Source organism: Ranitomeya variabilis, chromosome 4 (genome assembly GCF_051348905.1).
Source record: "Ranitomeya variabilis isolate aRanVar5 chromosome 4, aRanVar5.hap1, whole genome shotgun sequence".
NCBI lineage: Eukaryota > Metazoa > Chordata > Amphibia > Anura > Dendrobatidae > Ranitomeya > Ranitomeya variabilis.
In genome coordinates, this window is record NC_135235.1 from 666,879,062 (window position 1) to 666,899,205 (window position 20,144).

The following is a 20,144-nucleotide window of genomic DNA, read 5'->3' on the forward strand; positions in this document are numbered from 1 at the left end:
CAGAAAGTCTATGAAGCACAGTTAGGCTGGTTTCACACTTGCGTTTTTTGCCGCTGCGTTTTAGCGCTAAAAAACGCATGCATTTTTTTTTCTATACTTAACATTAAAAACACATGCGGTTTTTTGCATGCGTTTTGACGCGTTTTTGGCAACGCATGCTTTTTTTATGCTTGCGTTTTGTTGCAGAAATGCAACCTGTAGTAATTTCTAGCGGCGTTTTTTTGCCGCAAAAAAGTGCATGCATTTTTTCGCGGCAAGAAAATGTATTGCTGTCTATGTAAACTCATGCGTTTTTAAGCACATGCGTTTGCATGCGTTTTTAAACGCATGCATTTCTATAGAAAAACACAAGAAAACACAAGAAAAAACAAGAAAACCTGAACCCTAAGGTTAGGATCCCTAGTAACCCTAGGGATCCTAACCCTAACCCTAGGGATCCTAACCCTAACCCTTAGGGTTAGGATCCCTAGGGTTACGGTTAGGGTTAGGATCCCTTGTAACCCTAGGGATCCTAACCCTAGGGATCCTAACCCTTAGGGTTAGGGTCCTAACCCTTAGGGTTAGGGTCCCTAGGGTTAGGGTTAGGATCCCTAGGGTTAGGGTTAGGATCCCTAGGGTTGGGATCCCTAGGGTTAGGGTTAGGGTCCCTAGGGTTAGGGTTAGGATCCCTAGGATTAGAGTTAGGGTTAGGATCCCTAGGGTTACTAGGGATCCTAACCCTAACCCTAGCTATTTCTGTTTATAGTGGGTTTTCTAGTTGATTTTGATGATTGGCAGCTGTCACACACTTCTCATCATGCGTTTCAAAAACGCAAACGCATGAAAAAACTTTTGTAAACGCATCAAAACGCAGCGTTTTTTTACCACATGCAAAAACGCATGCGTCTAAAAAACGCAGCGTTTAAACGTGCTTACATGCGTTTTTGCACCAAATGCGTTTGCGTTAAAAACGCTGCGTTTTTAAAAGCAAATGTGAAACCAGCCTTATTCTTGAGGAAACTTGACACGAATAGATCCTTAACTTAGTCCAGACACAGATAGATATGCTATTAGGCAGTTAAAATCATATGTTAGCTCAACCAGGGAGGCCTGGTTAATAGTCTCAGGTTTTGCAGAGCAGAAACAGCTTACATGTCCAGCAAATGCAGATGGAAGTAACACAAGCAGCAGATGAAGGAGGATTACTGAACATTGGTGTATGCAGCAGGAACTCAGAGCAGAATGGAAGGATCTCCAACACAGGTTCACAGGAGCAGGTGCAGGTGCAAGGCCAGGGAGTAATCAGGAGCTGGATGCAAAGCAGAATAATCTAGCACAGACTGAAGGCTGGGGTGGAGTTTTATAGCAGGAAGACAAGTGCACATGAGACCAAAGACGCCATGTTGGAAAAGGGCAGTAATGCACAAAAGGTAAAAAATGTTCAGAGTCCTGACACACCATTGAGGTCGCCGCGAGTAGTCAGCTGACCACGGGAACTATTCTGGAGACGGTGGTGCCACCACCAATGCTGCTCCAATGGTGATGCCTCAACCAGATGTGGGTCTCCTAGCACACGAGCTCCGCATTATGTGCAGGAGCTGGATACCAGCCGGAGTGGTCCCTTCGGCGGAGAAGGAAGAATCCCCAGAGTCTGATATGATGGGTTAGAGAGTTCCAGAGTAGGGGGATGCACGAGAGAAATCTTGCATGTGATTTTGGGAAGAGGAGATAAGAGGGGAGTAGAGTAGGAGATCTTGTGAAGATAGATTGGAGGTTGAGTGTAGGTAAGTACCGAGAGACTAAAACACAGATGTATGGAGGATTGTGGATGGCGTTGTATGCCATGGTTGGCGTTTTGAACCATAGTATCTAGGTGCTGGGGAGCCAGTGAAGGGATTGACAGAGAGGAGAGGCCATGGAAATAACTGGATTAGTCGGACAGCAGAGTTTAGAATAGATTGGAGGGATGAGAGAGTGTTAGAAGGGAGGTCACAAAGTAGGAGGTTGCAGTAGTGAAGGCGGGAGATGATGAGTACATAGACTAGGGTTTTTGCAGATTCTTGGTTGAGGAATATAGGGATCCGGGAAATATTTTTGAGTTGAAGTTGGCAGGAAGTGGAAAGGGCTTGGATATGTGGTTTGAAGGAGAGATCAGAGTCAAGGATTATCCCAAGGCAGCGAGTTTGTGGGACTGGGAAGAGTGAGCAGCCATTTACTTTAATGCATAGGTCTGTTGGGGAAGTCGAGTGATATGGGTTGAAAGATGATGAATTATATTTGGTCCATATTAAGTTTTAGAAATTTAGCAGAGAAGGATCAAATAGTGACAGACATTGTGGGATTTTGGTTAGTAGGGAGGTGATATCTGGTCCAGAGAGGTAGATCTGTGTGTCATCACCACAGAGGTGATACTGCAAGCTGTGAGATTCTAGGAGCTGTCCCAGGCCAAAGGTGTAAATGGAGAAGAGCAGGGGCATTAGAACTGAATCTTGTGGGACTTAGATAGATGGTAAGGTGAGGAGGTGGTGTGCAAGTGGGAGATGCTGAATGTCTGGTCTTTTAGGTATGACGAGATCCAAGATAGTGCCCAGTCTGTGATGCCAAGAGATGAGAGTATCTGTAGTAATAGGGAGTGGTCCACTGTGTCAAAGGCAGAGGACAGGTCCAGAAGGAGGACAGAGTAGTGTCTCTTGGATTTGGCAGTTAGTAGGTCATTGGTAACTTTAGTTAGGGCAGATTTGGTGGAGTGATGCGGTCGGAAGCCAGATTGTAAGTGGTCGAAGAGAGAGCAGGAAGAGAGGTGAGAGGACAGTTTGAAATGGACGTGTTGATCCAGTAGTTTTGAGGCATAGCGGAGATGTGATATGGGGCGATAGCTAGATACAGAGGGCTTTTTGAGGTTTCATTGAGGCATGTTTGAAGCATGAGGGAAAATACCAGTTAGTGATAGGTTGAAGAGATGGGTTAGGGCTGGGTGAAGACTGGTGATGTTTGGGATAAAGTGGGATGGGATCGGGTCAAGTAGACAGGTGGTGAGATGTGATCTTGAGAGTAGGGCAGAAAGTTGATCTTCTGTAATGGTATAGAAATTGGTTTTGGAGGAGGGCTGAGCACTTAGGAAGAGGGGTTGTAGGCCAAAGCTTTCTCTAATGTTATCAATATTCTGCCTGAAGGAATGAAGCAGTCTTCAGCTGAGATGAATGGAGAGGGAGGAGGTGCTGGGAGACAGAGAAGAGAATTGAAAGTGTTGAATAGTTGTTTAGGGTTGTGAGACAGTAAGGATATGAGAGATGAGAAGTAGGTTTGTTTTGCTGTGGGGAGTGTGGTCTTGTAAGTAGTGATGGACTGTTTGAATGCGATGAAGTGCTCGTTGGAGCAGGATCTTTTCCATCTCCGCTCAGCAACCCTGGTAGCCCATCTCAGTTCTTTGGTCAGGCTGGTGTGCCAGGGTTGTCTGTTGATTTTGCGAGCTTTGGTATGTGTGAGAGGGGAATTCACTGGCAACGAAATTTACTTTAGCCTCAAGATGGCGAAACAGAAGTCCTTGCCATCCTGCCTGCACAACTTGTACCCCAGAGAGGTAGCGCGCCTTGTGAAGTGTTAGTGCAGGTGGGGGTGTTATGCCGCCAAGGTGGAGCAGCCCTATGCCTGGGAGGATATTCTGGAGAGGGATTGGGAAGCCTTCGCCCAGAGGGCTCAGCTAGAAGCCCAGCAGAAACAGGCCGAGGAAGCCAAACAGAAATGGGCCAGGGAGGCCCCAAAAGGGTTCGTGACTGCTGCAAGAGGTAGCAATTTTGGCTCAGAAGCTATGGAGCCTGATCAGCTAAATGAAAAGCTGGTAACTGGGGACAGGCCAATCAGAGGACGGGACCCCGTCACGATCACTGGAGGAGTGCAAGCTGCTGACTTGCCCCTAAGATCTGAGAACCAGAGCCAACACCGGACAGTTAATCTAGGAATTTCATGTGGTTAGCTATGGGCCCACCCAAGTGGTCTGTGGACATGCAAGAGCTGTGGAGGAAGACCCCAGTGCAGAGAAATTCCCTGAACAGCCATGGAGATGGAAGAGACCACCATCTTCCACTACTTGGGCCTCCTTAATGGAGAAGAGGAAGGAAAGAGCAAAGCCCTGATTGGACGACAGGACAAGTGGTGTCTTTTATAGCAAAGTTAGAGAAAGCTGCTGTGAATTGAAAGTTGCAGCATAATACTGTTGGGGCAGTTCCCTGTCCTGAATTTTACTGACCTAGTAATGGACTTTTGTTTTATCTATGTGATACAACACATTGGACCTAATAAATCAGTCCCTAGGTCATGTTCACACGTCATCTTCTAGACACAATGTAGCCACAGAGTTTTGCCAGAGAAAGACACTTCAGTGTTTTTCCTGTACTGAGGAAAAGATGACACATATCCATGGTGGTTTAAAGGGAGATATATATCTTACGAGATTCCTGAATTGACTAGAATTATTAGAACGTCTGACTCTGGGAAAAGTTATAACTACCGGTCAGACTAGGTAGTCAATAGGTCCAGGGTCAGATACCAAGAGAGCTTGTCATAAAGGCATACGGGAAAGACATAGTCAAGAAACAGTTCGAGGTCAGAATTCCAGCAAGGTAGTGGATCAAGACAAAAGGGCAAATAAAGCGGAAAGTCAAGGAAAGGTCGGGTAACAAAGATCAAAAACAGAACAAGCTAAATAGCCAGGTAATCACGCGAATATCAAGACACTTGGAGGAAGCTCAGGCATGTTCTGGCCCTGATTGGATAGTTGAACTGTCACTCAACATACTGACAGCTCAGCACTCCCCAGCCTCCGATTAGACAGCTGAACTGTCCATCAATATACTGACAACTCAGCACACTCCTGTCCTAGACTGAATTGCTGAATTTTCACTCGCTGCTTCCAGACACACCTATAGGAGGAATTGTGACATAAGTGACTCAGTGAACATAATGTTGAATTTTGAGTCAAATACCAGGAAATTCACAAGTTCTTGATCTTTTTTGAGAACCTGTGGTCATTCCTCAAAAAGCAAGCCGACAGAAAACTCAGAAAATGTGATAAATTCCAAGCACTGATTAGACATAAATGAGTCAGGATTTGGCCAAGAAACTGATATCCAGCTGCCAGGTCAAAGGGCAGAAGTCTGGAAAAATAAGGGTCAACACTGGAAATAATAAGACTTTGCATAAACTTAATGTATTTGTCAATAAAAGTGTAAACTGATGAAATGCTGATATGTACCTCGGTAATAGAAACATCAGACTAAAAGATCAAAAAACACTTAAACAGCAAACAGTATTTTTAATGATGGAGTCTGTCTCCAATTTAGTTCATAGTTCAGACAACATCAATCTCCTGGTAGGTTTGTTTTAAGACTCCAACTAAGGTAAATATTGTAGTAAAGTTGCCTAACAAATTTCACAGACCAAGATCTATAGTGTAAATCTCTCACTATTCATATCCAAAATGTCTACTAATTCTCCCTTAAAGAGAATGTGTCAGCAGGATTTTGGTAAATAAACTACAGGTATTGTCATGTTAGGGCTGTTACATTGATTAAAATGACACCTGCTATGAAGAAAACCATTTTGTGCTTCTTGTGTAATTAGTGTTTGAAGTTTTTAGTATGTGCTTTGGGGTGGGAATGTAGGTAGAGTCTTGATGCTCTACGCCAGAGAAACCAGGAAAAGACCTTCCCACAGGCCCGCCCCGAAGCAGGAGCATGTTCCTCATCATAGAGACAGAGCGCAAGCCTGGGAGCCAGCCAGTCAGAGTCAGAGAGGCAGCCATGGAGAAAGCCAGCCAGAGTGAGAGACACTCAAAGACAGTCTGTCTCTCTCAAGCTGGCTGTCTCTTTCTCTCACACTCTGGCTGTATCTCTCTCTAGCCGTCTCTTTCCCTGTCTCTCTCTTTGGCTGTCTCTTATACTATGGCTGTCTCTCTCTCTGGCTGTCTCTGTATGAAGAGACTCTGAAAAATGACGCCTATGGGCATTTGAAATGTTTGTTGCCGCATGCCTTGTCATGTGAACCATTCTTTCTGCCAGCAATTTTTAAAAGATGTTCTAATAAATTTTGGATTTTAAGAAAGAAGCTGGAACATACTTTTCTCTCTCTCTCTCTGGCTGAGTCTCTCTTGCTGGCTCTCTCTCTGGCTGTCTGTCTCTATGATGAGGAACATGTTTGTGCTTCCGGGCGGCCTGTGGCCAGGTCTTTCCTTGGTTTCTCTGGCCTAGGGCAGGAAGACAAGACTCTGCCTACAGTACTGTCCCAGAGCACGAGCATCTCATTACCTGAAAACTTCTAACACTGATTACACAAGAACCACAAAATGGATTTCCTCTCTGCCAGTATCATTTTAATTAGTGTAACAGCTCTAACATGACATTACCTGTAGTTTACTTAGTAAAATCCTGCTGAGAGGTTCTCTTTTGCTCAATCTGGGGTCTATGGGATGTTTATTGGACACAAAAAGATCACTGAAAGATGGTAATTTTGTTTTTGGCAACAGGCTTATTAGCTATACCAGGCTTCGTACTTATTAGCATAATCACCCCCTTTGTGTCTGAATCCTGTCTTATGTGTATGTCTTTAATGTATTACGTTTTTGGTTAAGCTTTTTCATACTGTTATTCCTTAATTTTGATTGTACTCCATTTTATTGAACTGGATTACGTTTAATTTAACTTGTTTTTAAGATTATCTGGATGCATACTGAAAAATCTAATAAATGTACAGTTATAAAAAAATAAAATAATGAAAGATGGGCACGAACAGAAGCAGACATGCTTATAAAGGAAATTGTCACAATTCCACCACTCACTGTGTCCGCAGGTAGTGACAGCTCAGCCGCCCTATAGAATCCGGGTCACACTAAGCTGTCGGTATTGTGAGTGACAGCTCACCCATCCAATCTGAGGCAGGGGTGTGCTGAGCTTTCAGTATTGTGAGTGATAGTCCAGCCGCCATTGAGGGCATGGGCGTGCTGAGTTTCTTCCAGGTGTCTCCTGCTCTGGGTGACTACCTGGCTATTTAGTGGCTGTCAGTAATTTTTGCCAGTCGCAGCTTTAGCTTGGTGGTGTGTGTGCGCCTTGTATTCCAGTGCTTGGTTTCTGATCTTTTGCTGCACCCCCTTAGCTTTGATCATCCGTTTGCGTAGCCCCTTTGTCTTGATCGGTTACCTTCCTGGAATTCTGACCTCGGACTGTGACCTGACTACACCTTTTTTACCTGTTTTTGACGTGCTCTCTTTGCATCTGATCCCGGACCTCTTGACTAACCTGTCTCATGGCTTGTTTGCAGTAGTAACTCAGAGGTACATTTGTGACACAGCATCACAGACATATTTTGTAACAATTGGTGATATGTCTTGACACCAGTTATACATTGATGCGAATAGTCAATGCAATACTGTTTTGATTTTATTAACATACTGTATTCAACATGAAAAGCATGAATACAGTAACGACAAACACGCGTCGGGTTCTTTCTGCCCTACTTGACTATGTGTGCTGTTTATACCAGCGTCATGACTGCTCCATATCATCCATGGGCAGCTACCTCAGCATTCGCTCAGATTTATACATTTTTTCTATCCTTCGTCTGATGCCCCACCTAGCTCTTTTCTCTATTAGGTCCTATTTTGGGCCATGAAGGACCTTTTTCCCTTTGTGGGCCTACTCACTTATGTAGGATCTACTGTTCATATTCTGGAGCTTGTATTTGGTAAGCTACCTATTGCTTTTTTCATTCGAGCATGGCAGGTCTGTTTCATTGAGGGTTATTATGTGGGTGTCTCTTGCATTTTCATTGTGTGGGGGATTAGTCATGTTTATATAGCCACTGAACACATCCGAGTCTGGTTTAAGGTTTAAAGCTTTATTATGAGCTTATGTAATGTCTTGTTATGGCACATGTATGACTATTTTAATGTTTTTATTGTGCGTCTTTTTGTATCCAATAAAATTTCTACATAATATCCATGCTTTTGTGGGGATCCCCTCCTTATGGCCTATATCTTTTTCTTGGATGATTTGGTGTTACTACTACTATAGGCCGTGGTTGGATCCCATTAAGATTTTCCTGTGGTGCCCCCTCAATCTATGTTACATCAATATGGAGATCCGCGCACCTGTGGTGGTTGTCAGTGAGCTGGTTTTGATTTTTTCTCATCAGTATGACTTCTCTGATGCATAATAAGATCTATTTTAGCCCTGTAACATTTCTCACAGTCTGAACATGAATATGGCTTCTCGCCTGTGTGAACTCTCTGATGTATAACAAGATGTGATTTCTGATTAAAGCGTTTCTCACATTCTAAACATGAATATGGTTTCTCCCCAGTATGAGTTCTTTCATGTGTAACAAGATTTGATTTCTGCTTAAAATATTTCCCACATTCAGAACATGAAAATGGCTTCTCCTCTGTGTGTTGTCTCTGATGTCTAAGAAGAACTGATTTCTTATTAAAACAATTCCCACATTCTAAACATGGAAATGGCTTCTCCACTGTGTGACTTCTCTGATGTGCAAGAAGATTTGACTTATTTGTAAAACATTTCCCACATTCTGAACATGAATATGGCTTCTCCCCTGTGTGAGTCCTTTCATGTATAAGAAGATGTGATTTCTGCTTAAAACATTTCCCACACTCTGAACATGAAAATGGTTTCTCTCCTGTGTGAATCCTTTGATGTCTAACAAGATCGGATTTCAGGTTAAAACATTTCCCACAGTCTGAACATGAAAATGACTTCTTTCCTGTGTAAATACTTTGAATTTTATCATCTTTTTTAAATTTGTTATCAGTCTGTAATGAGTCAGAAGATGGGACCGATTTTAACGGGTAATAAGGCAGATCTTGGCTGTAAAAGGTTGAGGGTATATCTTCGATAATTACATTCTTTTCATATATATCTGGTGTGATGCCAAAGTTATCCGATTTAAAAATTGAAGATGTGAGTTGTTCCTCTGATCTTCTGGTACATTCATCTGCTAAAAATAAAACTAATTATTATTTAGAATAAAATAACCTTAAACATTATATTCCTTACAACATTTTTTTCTAATAAATGTCTACACCAAGAACAAGTTGTATAGAAAAAAATTTAATTGTTCACTAGCTAAGACATCGGTGACAAAACACTTGACATTCTAAGATCTGACCTCTGAGCAAGGACCAGTAGGTCATAATGTAAGACCTCCAGGTGAGTTAGTCTCTATTAGTTTTCCAACTCAGAGTTGAAGCCAGCATCTTCATATTTTCATGATACACTGTTCCTGTGACCAATATTTGTAAAGAAATGTTTCATTGGAGAATCATTAAGGGACATGTTAGTACCATTATGTGGTGTCTCTCTTGCTCAGTCAATGATAGGTAAATGCCTTATAGTGTAGAACAGAGGAGATCTGTGTTAATGTTCGAAAAAGTAATGACTTTGGAGAAAGTGCATGTGTATCACATGTGACTTGTATCTTGTATCCTCAGGCCAGTGATGTGCTGCAGGGACCACATGGACATTGTAGCTACAGTGAAGTACAGAAAGTTTGGAGAGAAGCATTGGCGCAGCACTCGAAGAGAAGATGAGGAGACTAATAAGTAATTTTTGTCTTATTATTTCATCACATTTCACTCCCGCTATGTGAGGAGATAAGTTGAATGGCAAGCAAGAAGTTGGCAAAATGCTTTGACCACTGTGTAAGCCCATTTCATATAAATCCAAAAATGTTAGATGTGTAAGTGGATCCTTAATGAAAGTTCATTAAATGTAGAAGCATAGGTGACATCTGGGCCAGAGAGGTAGATCTGAGTGTCGTCCGCATATAGGTGGTACTGGAAGCCATGGGACTTTGAGTTGTCCTAGGCCAAGTGTATAGATGAAAAAGAGTAGGGTCCCCAGGACAGAGCCTTGAGGGACTCCAACAGAGAGAAGGCGGGATGAGGAGGTAGTGTTGGAATGGGAAACGCTAAATGTGCGGTCGGAAAGGTATGAGGCAATTCAGGACAGGGCAAGATATTTGATGCCAAGGGAAGAAAAAATCTGTAGCAGTAGGCAGTGGTCGACTGTGTCGAAGGCAGAGGACAGGTCAAGAACGAGGAGGATGGAGAACTGTTTGTTAGCTTTGGCTGTGAGTAAGACAGTAATTTTAGTCAAAGCAGTTTCGGTGGAGTGGTGGGGGTGGAAGCCAGATTGGAGGTTGTCAAGAAGAGAGTTAGAAGAGAGGTGGGAGCAAAGTTGAGCATGGACATGTTGCTCAAGGAGTCTGGAAGCAAACAGGAGCAGTGATATTGGGCAATAGCTGGGCAAGGCAGTTGGTCCAAGGTTAGGTTTTTTGAGGATGGGTGTGATGGTGGCATGTTTGATAGCAGAGGGGAAGGTACCAGAAGATATCGATATATTGAAGAGATGGGTTAGGACTTGGAATGAGCGTGAATTGAATGTGCTGAACAATTGTTTTGGGTTGTAGGATAATGAAGATACAAGGTTTGTGAAATAGGTCTGTTTAGCAGAGGTGAGGGCTAATTTGAAGGCAATTGTAGCTTGTTTGTAAGTGGTTATTAACACATTTCCTAATAATTATGGTGCTGTAACTGTAAAATCTTTCTTTCTGTCTTCTACTTCCAATAACCTGATCTTTTCAGCCATTATATTATCAAATAAATGTCCAGAATCTGGTTTATAATGCATACTTTAACATTCGAAAGTGTTGGAGGACATGAGTATTCTGATCTGAATTCGGACCTTAGCCTTGTTCTTACCTGGTAACTGTTGGTGAAGTGTGAAGAGTAATAAAATTTTGATCCTTTGCATTGGTCATCCTGATGGGCCGAAGAGGCTGGTACATGTTATTCACTTTTAAACCCGAAGGTGCGCATTTCAAGGTTTTCAAACCTCTTCATCAAAACCAAACCACAATAAGGTTTGGTTCTGATGAAGAGGCTTGAAAACCTTGAAACGCGTTGACAAAGTAAACCGCATTCATGTTCCACATGTGTGTGTGATTGTATCTTTGAACCTTGGTCAGTGCGGATTCTGAACCAATGTATTCCAACGTATCTCCTCCGTGGTCCTTCTGTAGCCTTCACATGCTTCTGTAGGAGATGTGACTGTCACAATCTCATCAGGTGAAAGTACCTATAATATTTTCTACCACTTGGTTATCAGATAAGACCCTATTTGTGCGTTTTGTTTCTCCAGATTTACCATTTGATTTTCTCTTTTAATCCTGACAGTCTTTGAGGAAAGATGGAGAATATTCAGGTTCTGTGATTGTTCTATTGAATATTAAAAGTTTCAGAAATTTCAAAGGCTTTCTTTCTCTTATTTCAAGGGAGAACAGACAACAAAAACAAGAGAATTATTGAAAAGTATGCTACAAGTTAGAAGAGATACATTTATGTAGAATTAGGGTGCGGTATAGTGGTATCCATAAAGAGACTGGTGTCTTCCAAGACATGATGTTAATGTTTCATGCTCAGGAAATGAAAAAAACCTCTTGTATGTGATGAAGTCTAGAATGATTATTTTACCGAGGAGACAGAGAAAAATCTACAAAAATCAAACTGAATACTCTAATAGTATAATTGTCCAGAAATGTTAAACTTTATCATAAGATCATACAAACATTGTATTGAACTTACATCCTGTGTGCTAAATAAAAACTGACTATAGACAATAAATTAACTACTGCACTGATTGCGCTCCACGTCCGCAGTCTTCATAGTCAATGGTTTAGTAACTAGTGGCGAAATATCTCTGGGTAATTATACAAGTGTCAGACTTTGGCAAACAAAACTAAACTACACAATGTCAGAAAAAGTATTGTTTCCCCTCCACATCTATGTACATACACTTTTATGGCATCCATATCATGATGGTGTTGGGACTTTAATTGCTAACCAGGTCGCTAGAACTAGGGGGCGCCCTAATTCTATCCCTGTCCCCAAGATTACTCCTGAAGGTGGAGAGGTCAGGTTCACATGTCTTGCTATGCTCTTATATCGACCCTGATCTGTCCCCTCCCCCACCCAGGGTAGTGGGAAGGTTAAGGTTAATACAAACAAACAAAAACAAACCAGACAAACAAGGGAAGATGGACAGGGATAAATGAAAATAACAACCAAACAAAATGCTCAAACAAAACAACAGAGTGGGAGACAGGGGAGTTAAAGGAAGGAGAAATCAAATAGTAGAAAATTGGGATTTGCACCCAGACAAAACTCCAAGCAACAATCTCCTGAACAATCTCCAAACACTAACTCCAACGACGAACAACACCTCCAACTCCAAAACCTGGCCGTATGAACTAACACTGGCAATCTCTAAGTGCCAGAGGCAAGCTTATATAGCAGAGGAGAGTAGCCAACACTGAACAGCTTTGACAATCCAAGTAGGAAAGCTATAGCAGCCTCCACTAAACAGATTAACCCTTGCGCTGCCAGCAAGGGAAAAACCTGCACTGTTTAATTTGATGGTGAAGTACTTCTAACCAGTGCAGGAGTTCAAGAAACCAGACACTGCGGCTTCTAGCTCCTCTCTGTTGCGGTAATCCTGTGACAATCCATAGGTGTTAAGATAAAGGTGGTCAACACTTTAAAGCTATAACAGCGTTAACTCTTCAAAGCTTTGAAACTCCTGAAATACTGTCTCTGAGTTTCGCAATATACACTAGAACAATCACAAAAATGCATTATTTTCTGTCTTTCCTCAAAGACAAATACAGTATGTTGTAAAAACAAACCATATCCGTAAAAATAACATATGTATGGGGGAGGGAGTTCTAACACTAAACCTGAGTTGCGGTCATTTATTATAGACCATTGGAACTCCTATGAGTTTTAACATGGAGTCATGCCACGTAGCCAGGGTTGCAAGCCATGTCAATGCATCAGTCAGGGCTTTGAAAAAAGATATGTATTCATTCTTTTCATACAGATAATTTTAGGCTGTGTGTATTAGTCCTGTCTACTACCTGGTAATGTGAGTGGCCGGGGAACCTCCATCATGACATCCTTGTACAGATCTTTGTGTCCTTCCAAATACTCCCACTCCTCCATGGAAAAATATACGGTGACATCCTGACACCTTATAGGAACCTGATACATACAATGATACAGTTATCTCCCGATCTCTTCATAGAGTTACTGTATAATATCCCAGCATTCCCAGCAATGTCACCTCTCCTGTCAGCAGCTCAATCATCTTGTAGGTGAGTTCTAGGATCTTCTGGTCATTAATGTCCTCATGTATCAGGGGTTGAGGTGGAGGCCCCGGTATGGGGCTCAGGGGTCTTCCCCATTCCTCAGACACAGGTGCCTGACAGCGCTCACTAGAGGTCTTCTTCACTACTGTGTAATCCTGGTTATGGAGAGACACATTAATAAATCTCATTACAGACATTTCCAGAGTCCTCACCTCTCCAGTTCTGTCCATCTGTTATTTCCATAGATAAGAATGATGTAATGTGACGTCATCAGAATCTCTCACCTCTCCAGTAAGCCGGCAGAGGATCTCTAGGGTGAGCTGTAATATCCTGTCCATCATCTTGTCTCTGTCCATATCCATCCTTGACTGGTCAATCAGGAAAATTTTCTTATATGGACTATCTCCATCCGATATCCAGGATCCGATATTGTGGGACCTAAATATGAAGGAATAAAGTATCCTGTGTAATAAAATTACTGAAAATAATAAGGTAATATGGTGGCTTCCACCTTATCAGTGTCCCTATACAGCCTAGAAAGGTGTTTGGTGGGGAGGGTCTCACCTGTGTGTTGGCAGGCAAATAGAGAAGGTTTAATAGGTGGCCAGGTAATGGGGGACGATGTATAATGTAGGGTCAGGTTTGGGGGTCAGATAGATTATAGTGAAGAGGGGATGAATAAGTGTGTTTGCCGCTGCTTTCTCTAACATTTATTTTTATATATTGGTCAGCATTAGTGATGAGCGGGTATACTCGTTGCTCAGTTTTCCTGAGCACGCTCGGTTGGTCTCCGAGTATTTGTGACTGCTCGGAGATTTAGTTTTCCTTGCTGCAGCTGCATGATTTGCAGCTACTAGACAGCTTGATTACATGTGGGGATTCCCTAACAACCAGGCAACCCCCACATGTACTCAGGCTGGCTAGCAGCTGCAAATCATGCAGCTGGGTCAACAAAAACTATATCTCCGAGCACTCACAAATACTCGGAGACCATGAGCAACGAGTATACTCGCTCATCACTAGTCAGCATGTTTTATTTTTGATAGGGGTGAGGATAGACAAAGCAATTCGGACTGGCAGTGACTTTTTTTATTTTTTTATTTATTACCTTTCTACTAGCTTTCTTCACTTTATTTATTTCACATATAATGCCTCTTGGAAGACCTTTGGGTAACTTACATTTTGGGTTCTCTCACACTGCCATATAACACAGCCGAGCACTATGTGATGTTTTATCAGATAGCACGCGGGCCAGTGTAATTCTATGGGGCAGCTCAGATCTGCGATTATTTTCTCATGCAAATTCGGAGAAAGCAATCGAGTGGCTGCGAGACTTGGGTCACATGCACCCATACAAGTCTATGGGTGCATGAGAAACATCTCACTGCACTCGGATGTCATCCGAGCTTCTGCTGCCTCCTGGGAACATGGTGTTTACGTGACGAGAAAAGGTCGAGCTGTCAGCCTCACCCAATCTGTATATATGGAGATCCTTCAGTGCCCTGTAGGCAGAGATGGTAACCAGGAGTCCGGCCATTTCCGACAAACGGCCATATGGCAGGGCCATATTTATAACTAGGCATATGAGGGCACGTGCCTAGGGTGGCAGTGAGGATGGGGCGGCTCTTTATAGCTAATAAATCATGTATTTTCCTTTTAACACATAAGCATTGCCGCCAACTTTTTTACTATACAACAGCAGCAGGAAAAGAGGGGGCAGGACTTTAGTATAGTGTCTGTCACGCCAAAGAAAGCCTAAGCTCAGGTCAGCTCGATGCTGCTGACATGAAATGTCAGCACCCAGTCTGACTGCGAGCAGTGGAGCAAGCGACCTGTGAATTAGAATGGAGCTGATAAGTTGTGACGTACCGAAATGTGCGCTCACAGAAGGGGAAATAATGTCTGCTCCACACAATGTATGCCCATCCTGCAGGAGCCCCAGCATCCCCCATCCCCTCATCCTCCTCCAGTGAAGTCCTGCTACAGTCTACAAAGATCCAGAAATTAGCAGGTATATTGTTTAAATGCAAAGGAGGTAAATGTATGGGTGCATTATGCATATGTTAGGAGTAGTAGAACTAGTGGTGGGAAGAATGGAGGCTGTAACTGCTGCAAGACGGATATTCATTGAGTGGAGCAGACCTGCACATAGGTGATCACCTCTTCTGTGAATCAGAACCAAAGACTATGCTGAAGTAAGGTGAACAATTGGACAGTGATGTTTTTTTCCCTTCTATGAAAGCTCTTTCACACTGCACTAGTTATCAGCTGCAAGTTTTCAGTGTGGTATATACACACACACACCTGCATTTAAGTGATTAAATCTGCACTTAAGGTATATACCCCTGTGCAGTCGCACAGCTTGCAACCATTATGTGTCTTGGCTTCAGTGTACAAGTGGATGAATGGCATGTTAGAGCGGAGTAAGGCTAGTTTCACACTAGCGTTAACTGCAATACGTCGCAAATGCGTCGTTTTGCCGAAAATACGCATCCAGCAAAAGCTCTTGCTGGATACGTTTTTTCGTCATAGACTAACATTAGCGACGCATTTGCGACGCATTGCCAAACGTTGCGTCCGTTTTGCGACGCTTGGGCGTGTGGTAGCGGACCGTCGGGAGAAAAAAACGTTACATGTAACGTTTTTTGCTCCCGACGGTCCGCTTTTTCCGACCGCGCATGCGCGGCCGGAACTCCGCCCCCACCTCCCCGCACTTCCCCGCACCTCACAATGGGGCAGCGGATGCGTGGGAAAAATGCATCCGCTGCCCCCGTTGTGCGGCGGAGACCACGCTAGCGTCGGGAACCTCGGCCCGACGCACAGCGACGGGTTGTTCCCGACGCTAGTGTGAAAGTAGCCTAAGAAGATTCACAAAATCCTGTCCCAGCTGCCACATACGTATACTCGGCTTATACTCAAGTATATATGGTAATAGATCTTAGAATAAAATATATGGAATAATACAATGTGTTATATATAAGAGCTGTAAAAAGCATATGGCCCAATGGCCTAATTTAAAAGTGTATTAAGAAAGGATAAAAAACCTTGAATAATACAGATAATAAAGTATGATGCTAACAAAAGTTCCCCGTAAGCACATTAAGATACCCCGCAGTAATTTCCTCCACATGCATGGTATGATGACCCTACTGTACCGCCCTGACATAAAATGGTGACCCATCACAGTATGATTCTTCAACTGTAATCCACACACCTCCCTACAGTATACAGTATAATGGCCAAAAAAAGTGCTCCATACAGAATAATGGGCACCACCTAGTCCTCCATACATTATAATGGCTCACATAGTGCTCCATACAGTATAATGTGCCCACATAATGGTTCATACAGTATAATGGCCCCGCATAGTGCTCCATACAGTATAATTGCCCCACATAGTGCTGCATATAGTATAATGAGCTCCACGTAGTGTTTCATACAGTATAGTGTGACACACATAGTGCTCCATACAGTATAATAAGCCCGATATAGTGCTCCATACAGTATAATGAGCCCCATATAGTGCTCCATTCAGTATAATGAGCCCCATATAGTGCTCCATACAGTATAATGAGCCCCATATAGTGTTCCATACAGTATAATGAGCCCCATATAGTGTTCCATACAGTATAATGAGCTCCACATAGTGCTCCATACAGCATAATGGGCCTCACATAGTGCTCCATACAGTATTATTGGCCTCATATATTGCTCCATACAGTATAATGGACCTCACAGAGTGCTCAATACAGTTCAAAGGGGCGCTACATAGTCCTCCATACAGTATAATGGCCCCACATAGTGTTCCATTTAGTATAATAGCCTCACATTTAAAAAAAAATAAATACTCACCTCTCCTCATTCCCTCGCTTCTTCAATCTCTTCATGGTGTCTACACATCCTCTGCACACCTAGATACAGGGGGCGCATTGTAACGACATCATTGCGCCCACTGTGCTGAGATGCCAGATGCAGAGGAGGAATGATGGGAAAGGGAGTGTCACCTGACACTCGCTCCTCCATCGTTACTGTCAACTCTATAAGCATACAGGATGCCGATATAATTAAAAGTGCGATGACAGGCTGTCCCCCGCCCGGTGTGCTGGGCCAAATATACTCACCCAGTGGGCCAGAGGTTGACATATGTGTCCTAGCTGGTAGAGCCTATGGCCGTTATTTGGCTGTGGATTGCCATGGCAGCCATCAGGGTCACGCAATCATGATCTTAGGGTGCCAATTAGGGAGCCACCACACTGTTAACCATCTAGATGTTGTAGTCACTACAGATAACAGCATCTAAGGGGTTAAACAGCCATGGTCGGCGCTAACCGTGATCACTGAAGGAGAGCTTACTCACCTCCTTTCCAAATCACACCTCACCACCTGTGCACTTGACCCCATCCCTTCCCACCTGCTCCCCAACCTCACTAACACACTCATTCCAGCCCTAACCCTTCAACCTATTGCTATCTTCTGGTACCTTCCCCTCTGCCTTCAAACATGCCACCATCACACCCATCCTCAAAAAAACTAACCTTGACTCAACTGCTATGCCCAGCTATCGCCCCATAACACTGCTCCCGTTTGCTTAAAAACTTCTTGAGCAGCATGTCCATGCTCAACTTTCCTCCCACCTCTCATCTAACTCTCTCTTTGACAACATCCAATCTGGCTTCCGCCCCCACCACTCCACCGAAACTGCTATGACCAAAACTACTAATGACTTACTCACAGCCAAAGCTAACAGACAGTTCTCCATCCTCCTCGACCTGTCCTCTGCCTTCGACACAGTAGACCACTGCCTACTGCTAGAGATTCTTTCTTCCCTTGGCATCAAAGACCTTGCACTGTCCTGGATTGCCTCATACCTTTCTGACCGCACATTTAGCGTTTCCCACTCTCACACTACCTCCTCATCCCACCCTCTCTCTGTTGGAGTCCCGCAAGGCTCTGTCCTATGGCAACTACTTTTTTCCATCTATACCCTTGGCCTAGGACAACTCAAAGTCCCATGGCTTCCAGTACCACCTGTATGTGGACGACACTCAGATCTACCGCTCTGGCCCAAATGTCACCTCTCTGCTATCCAGAATCCTGGAGTGTCTGTCAGCTATATCCTCCTTCTTCACCTCTCGCTTCCTAAAACTCAATGTAGACAAAACCGAACTCATCTTTTTTTCTCCAATCTCGCGTAACCCCCCCTACCTGATCTATCTATTTTGGTAAACAGCATCACGGTCTCTCCCGCTCCTGGAATCCGCTGCTTCGGGGTAACTCTCGACTCTGCCCTGTCCTTCAAACCGCACGTCCAAACTCTTGCCAGCTCTTGTCGCCTCCAACTCAAAAATATTACCAGAATCCGTCCATTCCTCAGCTCACAATCTACCAAAACTCTTGTGCATGCCCTCATCATCTCCCGCCTCAATTACTGCAACACCCTCCTCTGTGGCCTCCTCGCTAACTCTCTTGCACCACTCCAGTCTGTCCTCAACTCTGCTGCTCGGCTAATCCACCTCTCTCCTCGCTACTCCCCTGCTTCTCCCCTTTGCAAATCCCTCCACTGGCTCCCAATTCCCCATCGAATCCAGTTCAAACTACTAACACTGATCTACAAAGCCATCAACAACCTGTCCCCTCCCTATATCTCTGAACTAATCTCCCACTATCTTCCCTCACGTAATCTTCGATCCTCCCAAGACCTCCTACTCTCCTCCACACTTATTCGTTCCTCACACAACCTCCTCCAAGATTTCTCCCGAATATCCCCCATCCTCTGGAATTCCACGTCTCAACACGTCCGATTATCCACCACCCTCGGATCCTTCAGACGGAACCTGAAAACCCATCTCTGCAGGAAAGCCTACAGCCTGCAATAACCATTCTGCTGCCTCACCACCACCAGGGCCGCCCACCCCTACCTTCTGTCTCTACCCCATTATCTCATAGAATGTAAGTCCGCAAGGACAGGGTCCTCTCCCCTCTGTACCAGTCTGTCATTGTAAACTTGTTTACTGTAAACGATATCTATAACCCTGTATGTAACCCCTTTCTCATGTACAGCACCATGGAATTAATGGTGCTATATAAATAATAATAATAATAATAATCATGGCTGATGCAGCAAGTTGTCAGCTAAAGTATATAGCTGCCAGCTACAGGATTGTCACCTGTGGTGGGATGTCATTCTCCTGTATCTCAGGTCAGTATAACAATGTACTAGTGGTCACTAAGCACCTACCTCCACCTGCAGAGCCGCACACCACATAAATGGCTGCTCTGTGAAGTGCACAAGGACCTGTGCTGAGGTCACAGGAGGGGAGGAGTCAGGGGTCACATGATCAGGGGCCTCAGTGTATGCAGGACTCTGCTGTGCTGGTTGTCATGGTGCTGGATGAGGGGAAGATTATGTGTGGGGTCAGGAGGGGTTTACAGGGTGGATGTAGCAAAGCCGTGTGTGTACGAGGTGTACGGAGCGGAGCCATGTGTGTGTACGAGGTGTATGGAGCGGAGCCGTGTGTGTACGAGGTGTACGGAGCGGAGCCGCGCGTGTATGAGGTGTATGGAGCGGAGCCGCGTGTGTATGAGGTGTACGGAGCGGAGCCGCGTGTGTACGAGGTGTACGGAGCGGAGCCATGTGTGTACAAGGTGTATGGAGCGGAGCCGCGTGTGTATGAGGTGTACGGAGCGGAGCCGCGTGTGTATGGTGTACGGAGCGGAGCCGTGTGTGTACAAGGTGTATGGAGCGGAGCCGCGTGTGTATGAGGTGTACGGAGCGGAGCCATGTGTGTACGAGGTGTATGGAGCGGACTCCCATGTGTACGTGGTGTATGGAGCGGAGCCGTGTGTTTACGAGGTGTATGGAGTGGAACTGCGTGTGTACGAGGTGTGCGGAGCGGAGCCGTGTACGTACGAGGTGTATGGAGTGGAACTGCATGTGTGCGAGGTGTACGGAG

The 20,144-nt window shown here is 44.2% G+C and overlaps 1 protein-coding gene across 1 annotated transcript in view; it reads right to left on the minus strand.

Annotated features, from left to right (window-relative positions):
* LOC143768190 (uncharacterized) overlaps window positions 1-19,421 on the minus strand; it is a 39,985-nt gene extending 20,564 nt beyond the window's left edge. The window contains exons 1-5 of the mRNA XM_077256880.1: window positions 19,359-19,421; window positions 13,476-13,653; window positions 13,167-13,346; window positions 12,961-13,084; window positions 8,141-8,982 (exon numbers count right to left, since the gene is read on the minus strand). Of these exons, the coding sequence (XP_077112995.1) occupies window positions 8,141-8,982; window positions 12,961-13,084; window positions 13,167-13,346; window positions 13,476-13,653; window positions 19,359-19,375 (1,341 nt within the window). The 5' untranslated portion in view covers window positions 19,376-19,421. The remainder of the gene's footprint in view (window positions 1-8,140; window positions 8,983-12,960; window positions 13,085-13,166; window positions 13,347-13,475; window positions 13,654-19,358) is intronic.
* Window positions 19,422-20,144: the final 723 nt, after the last annotated feature.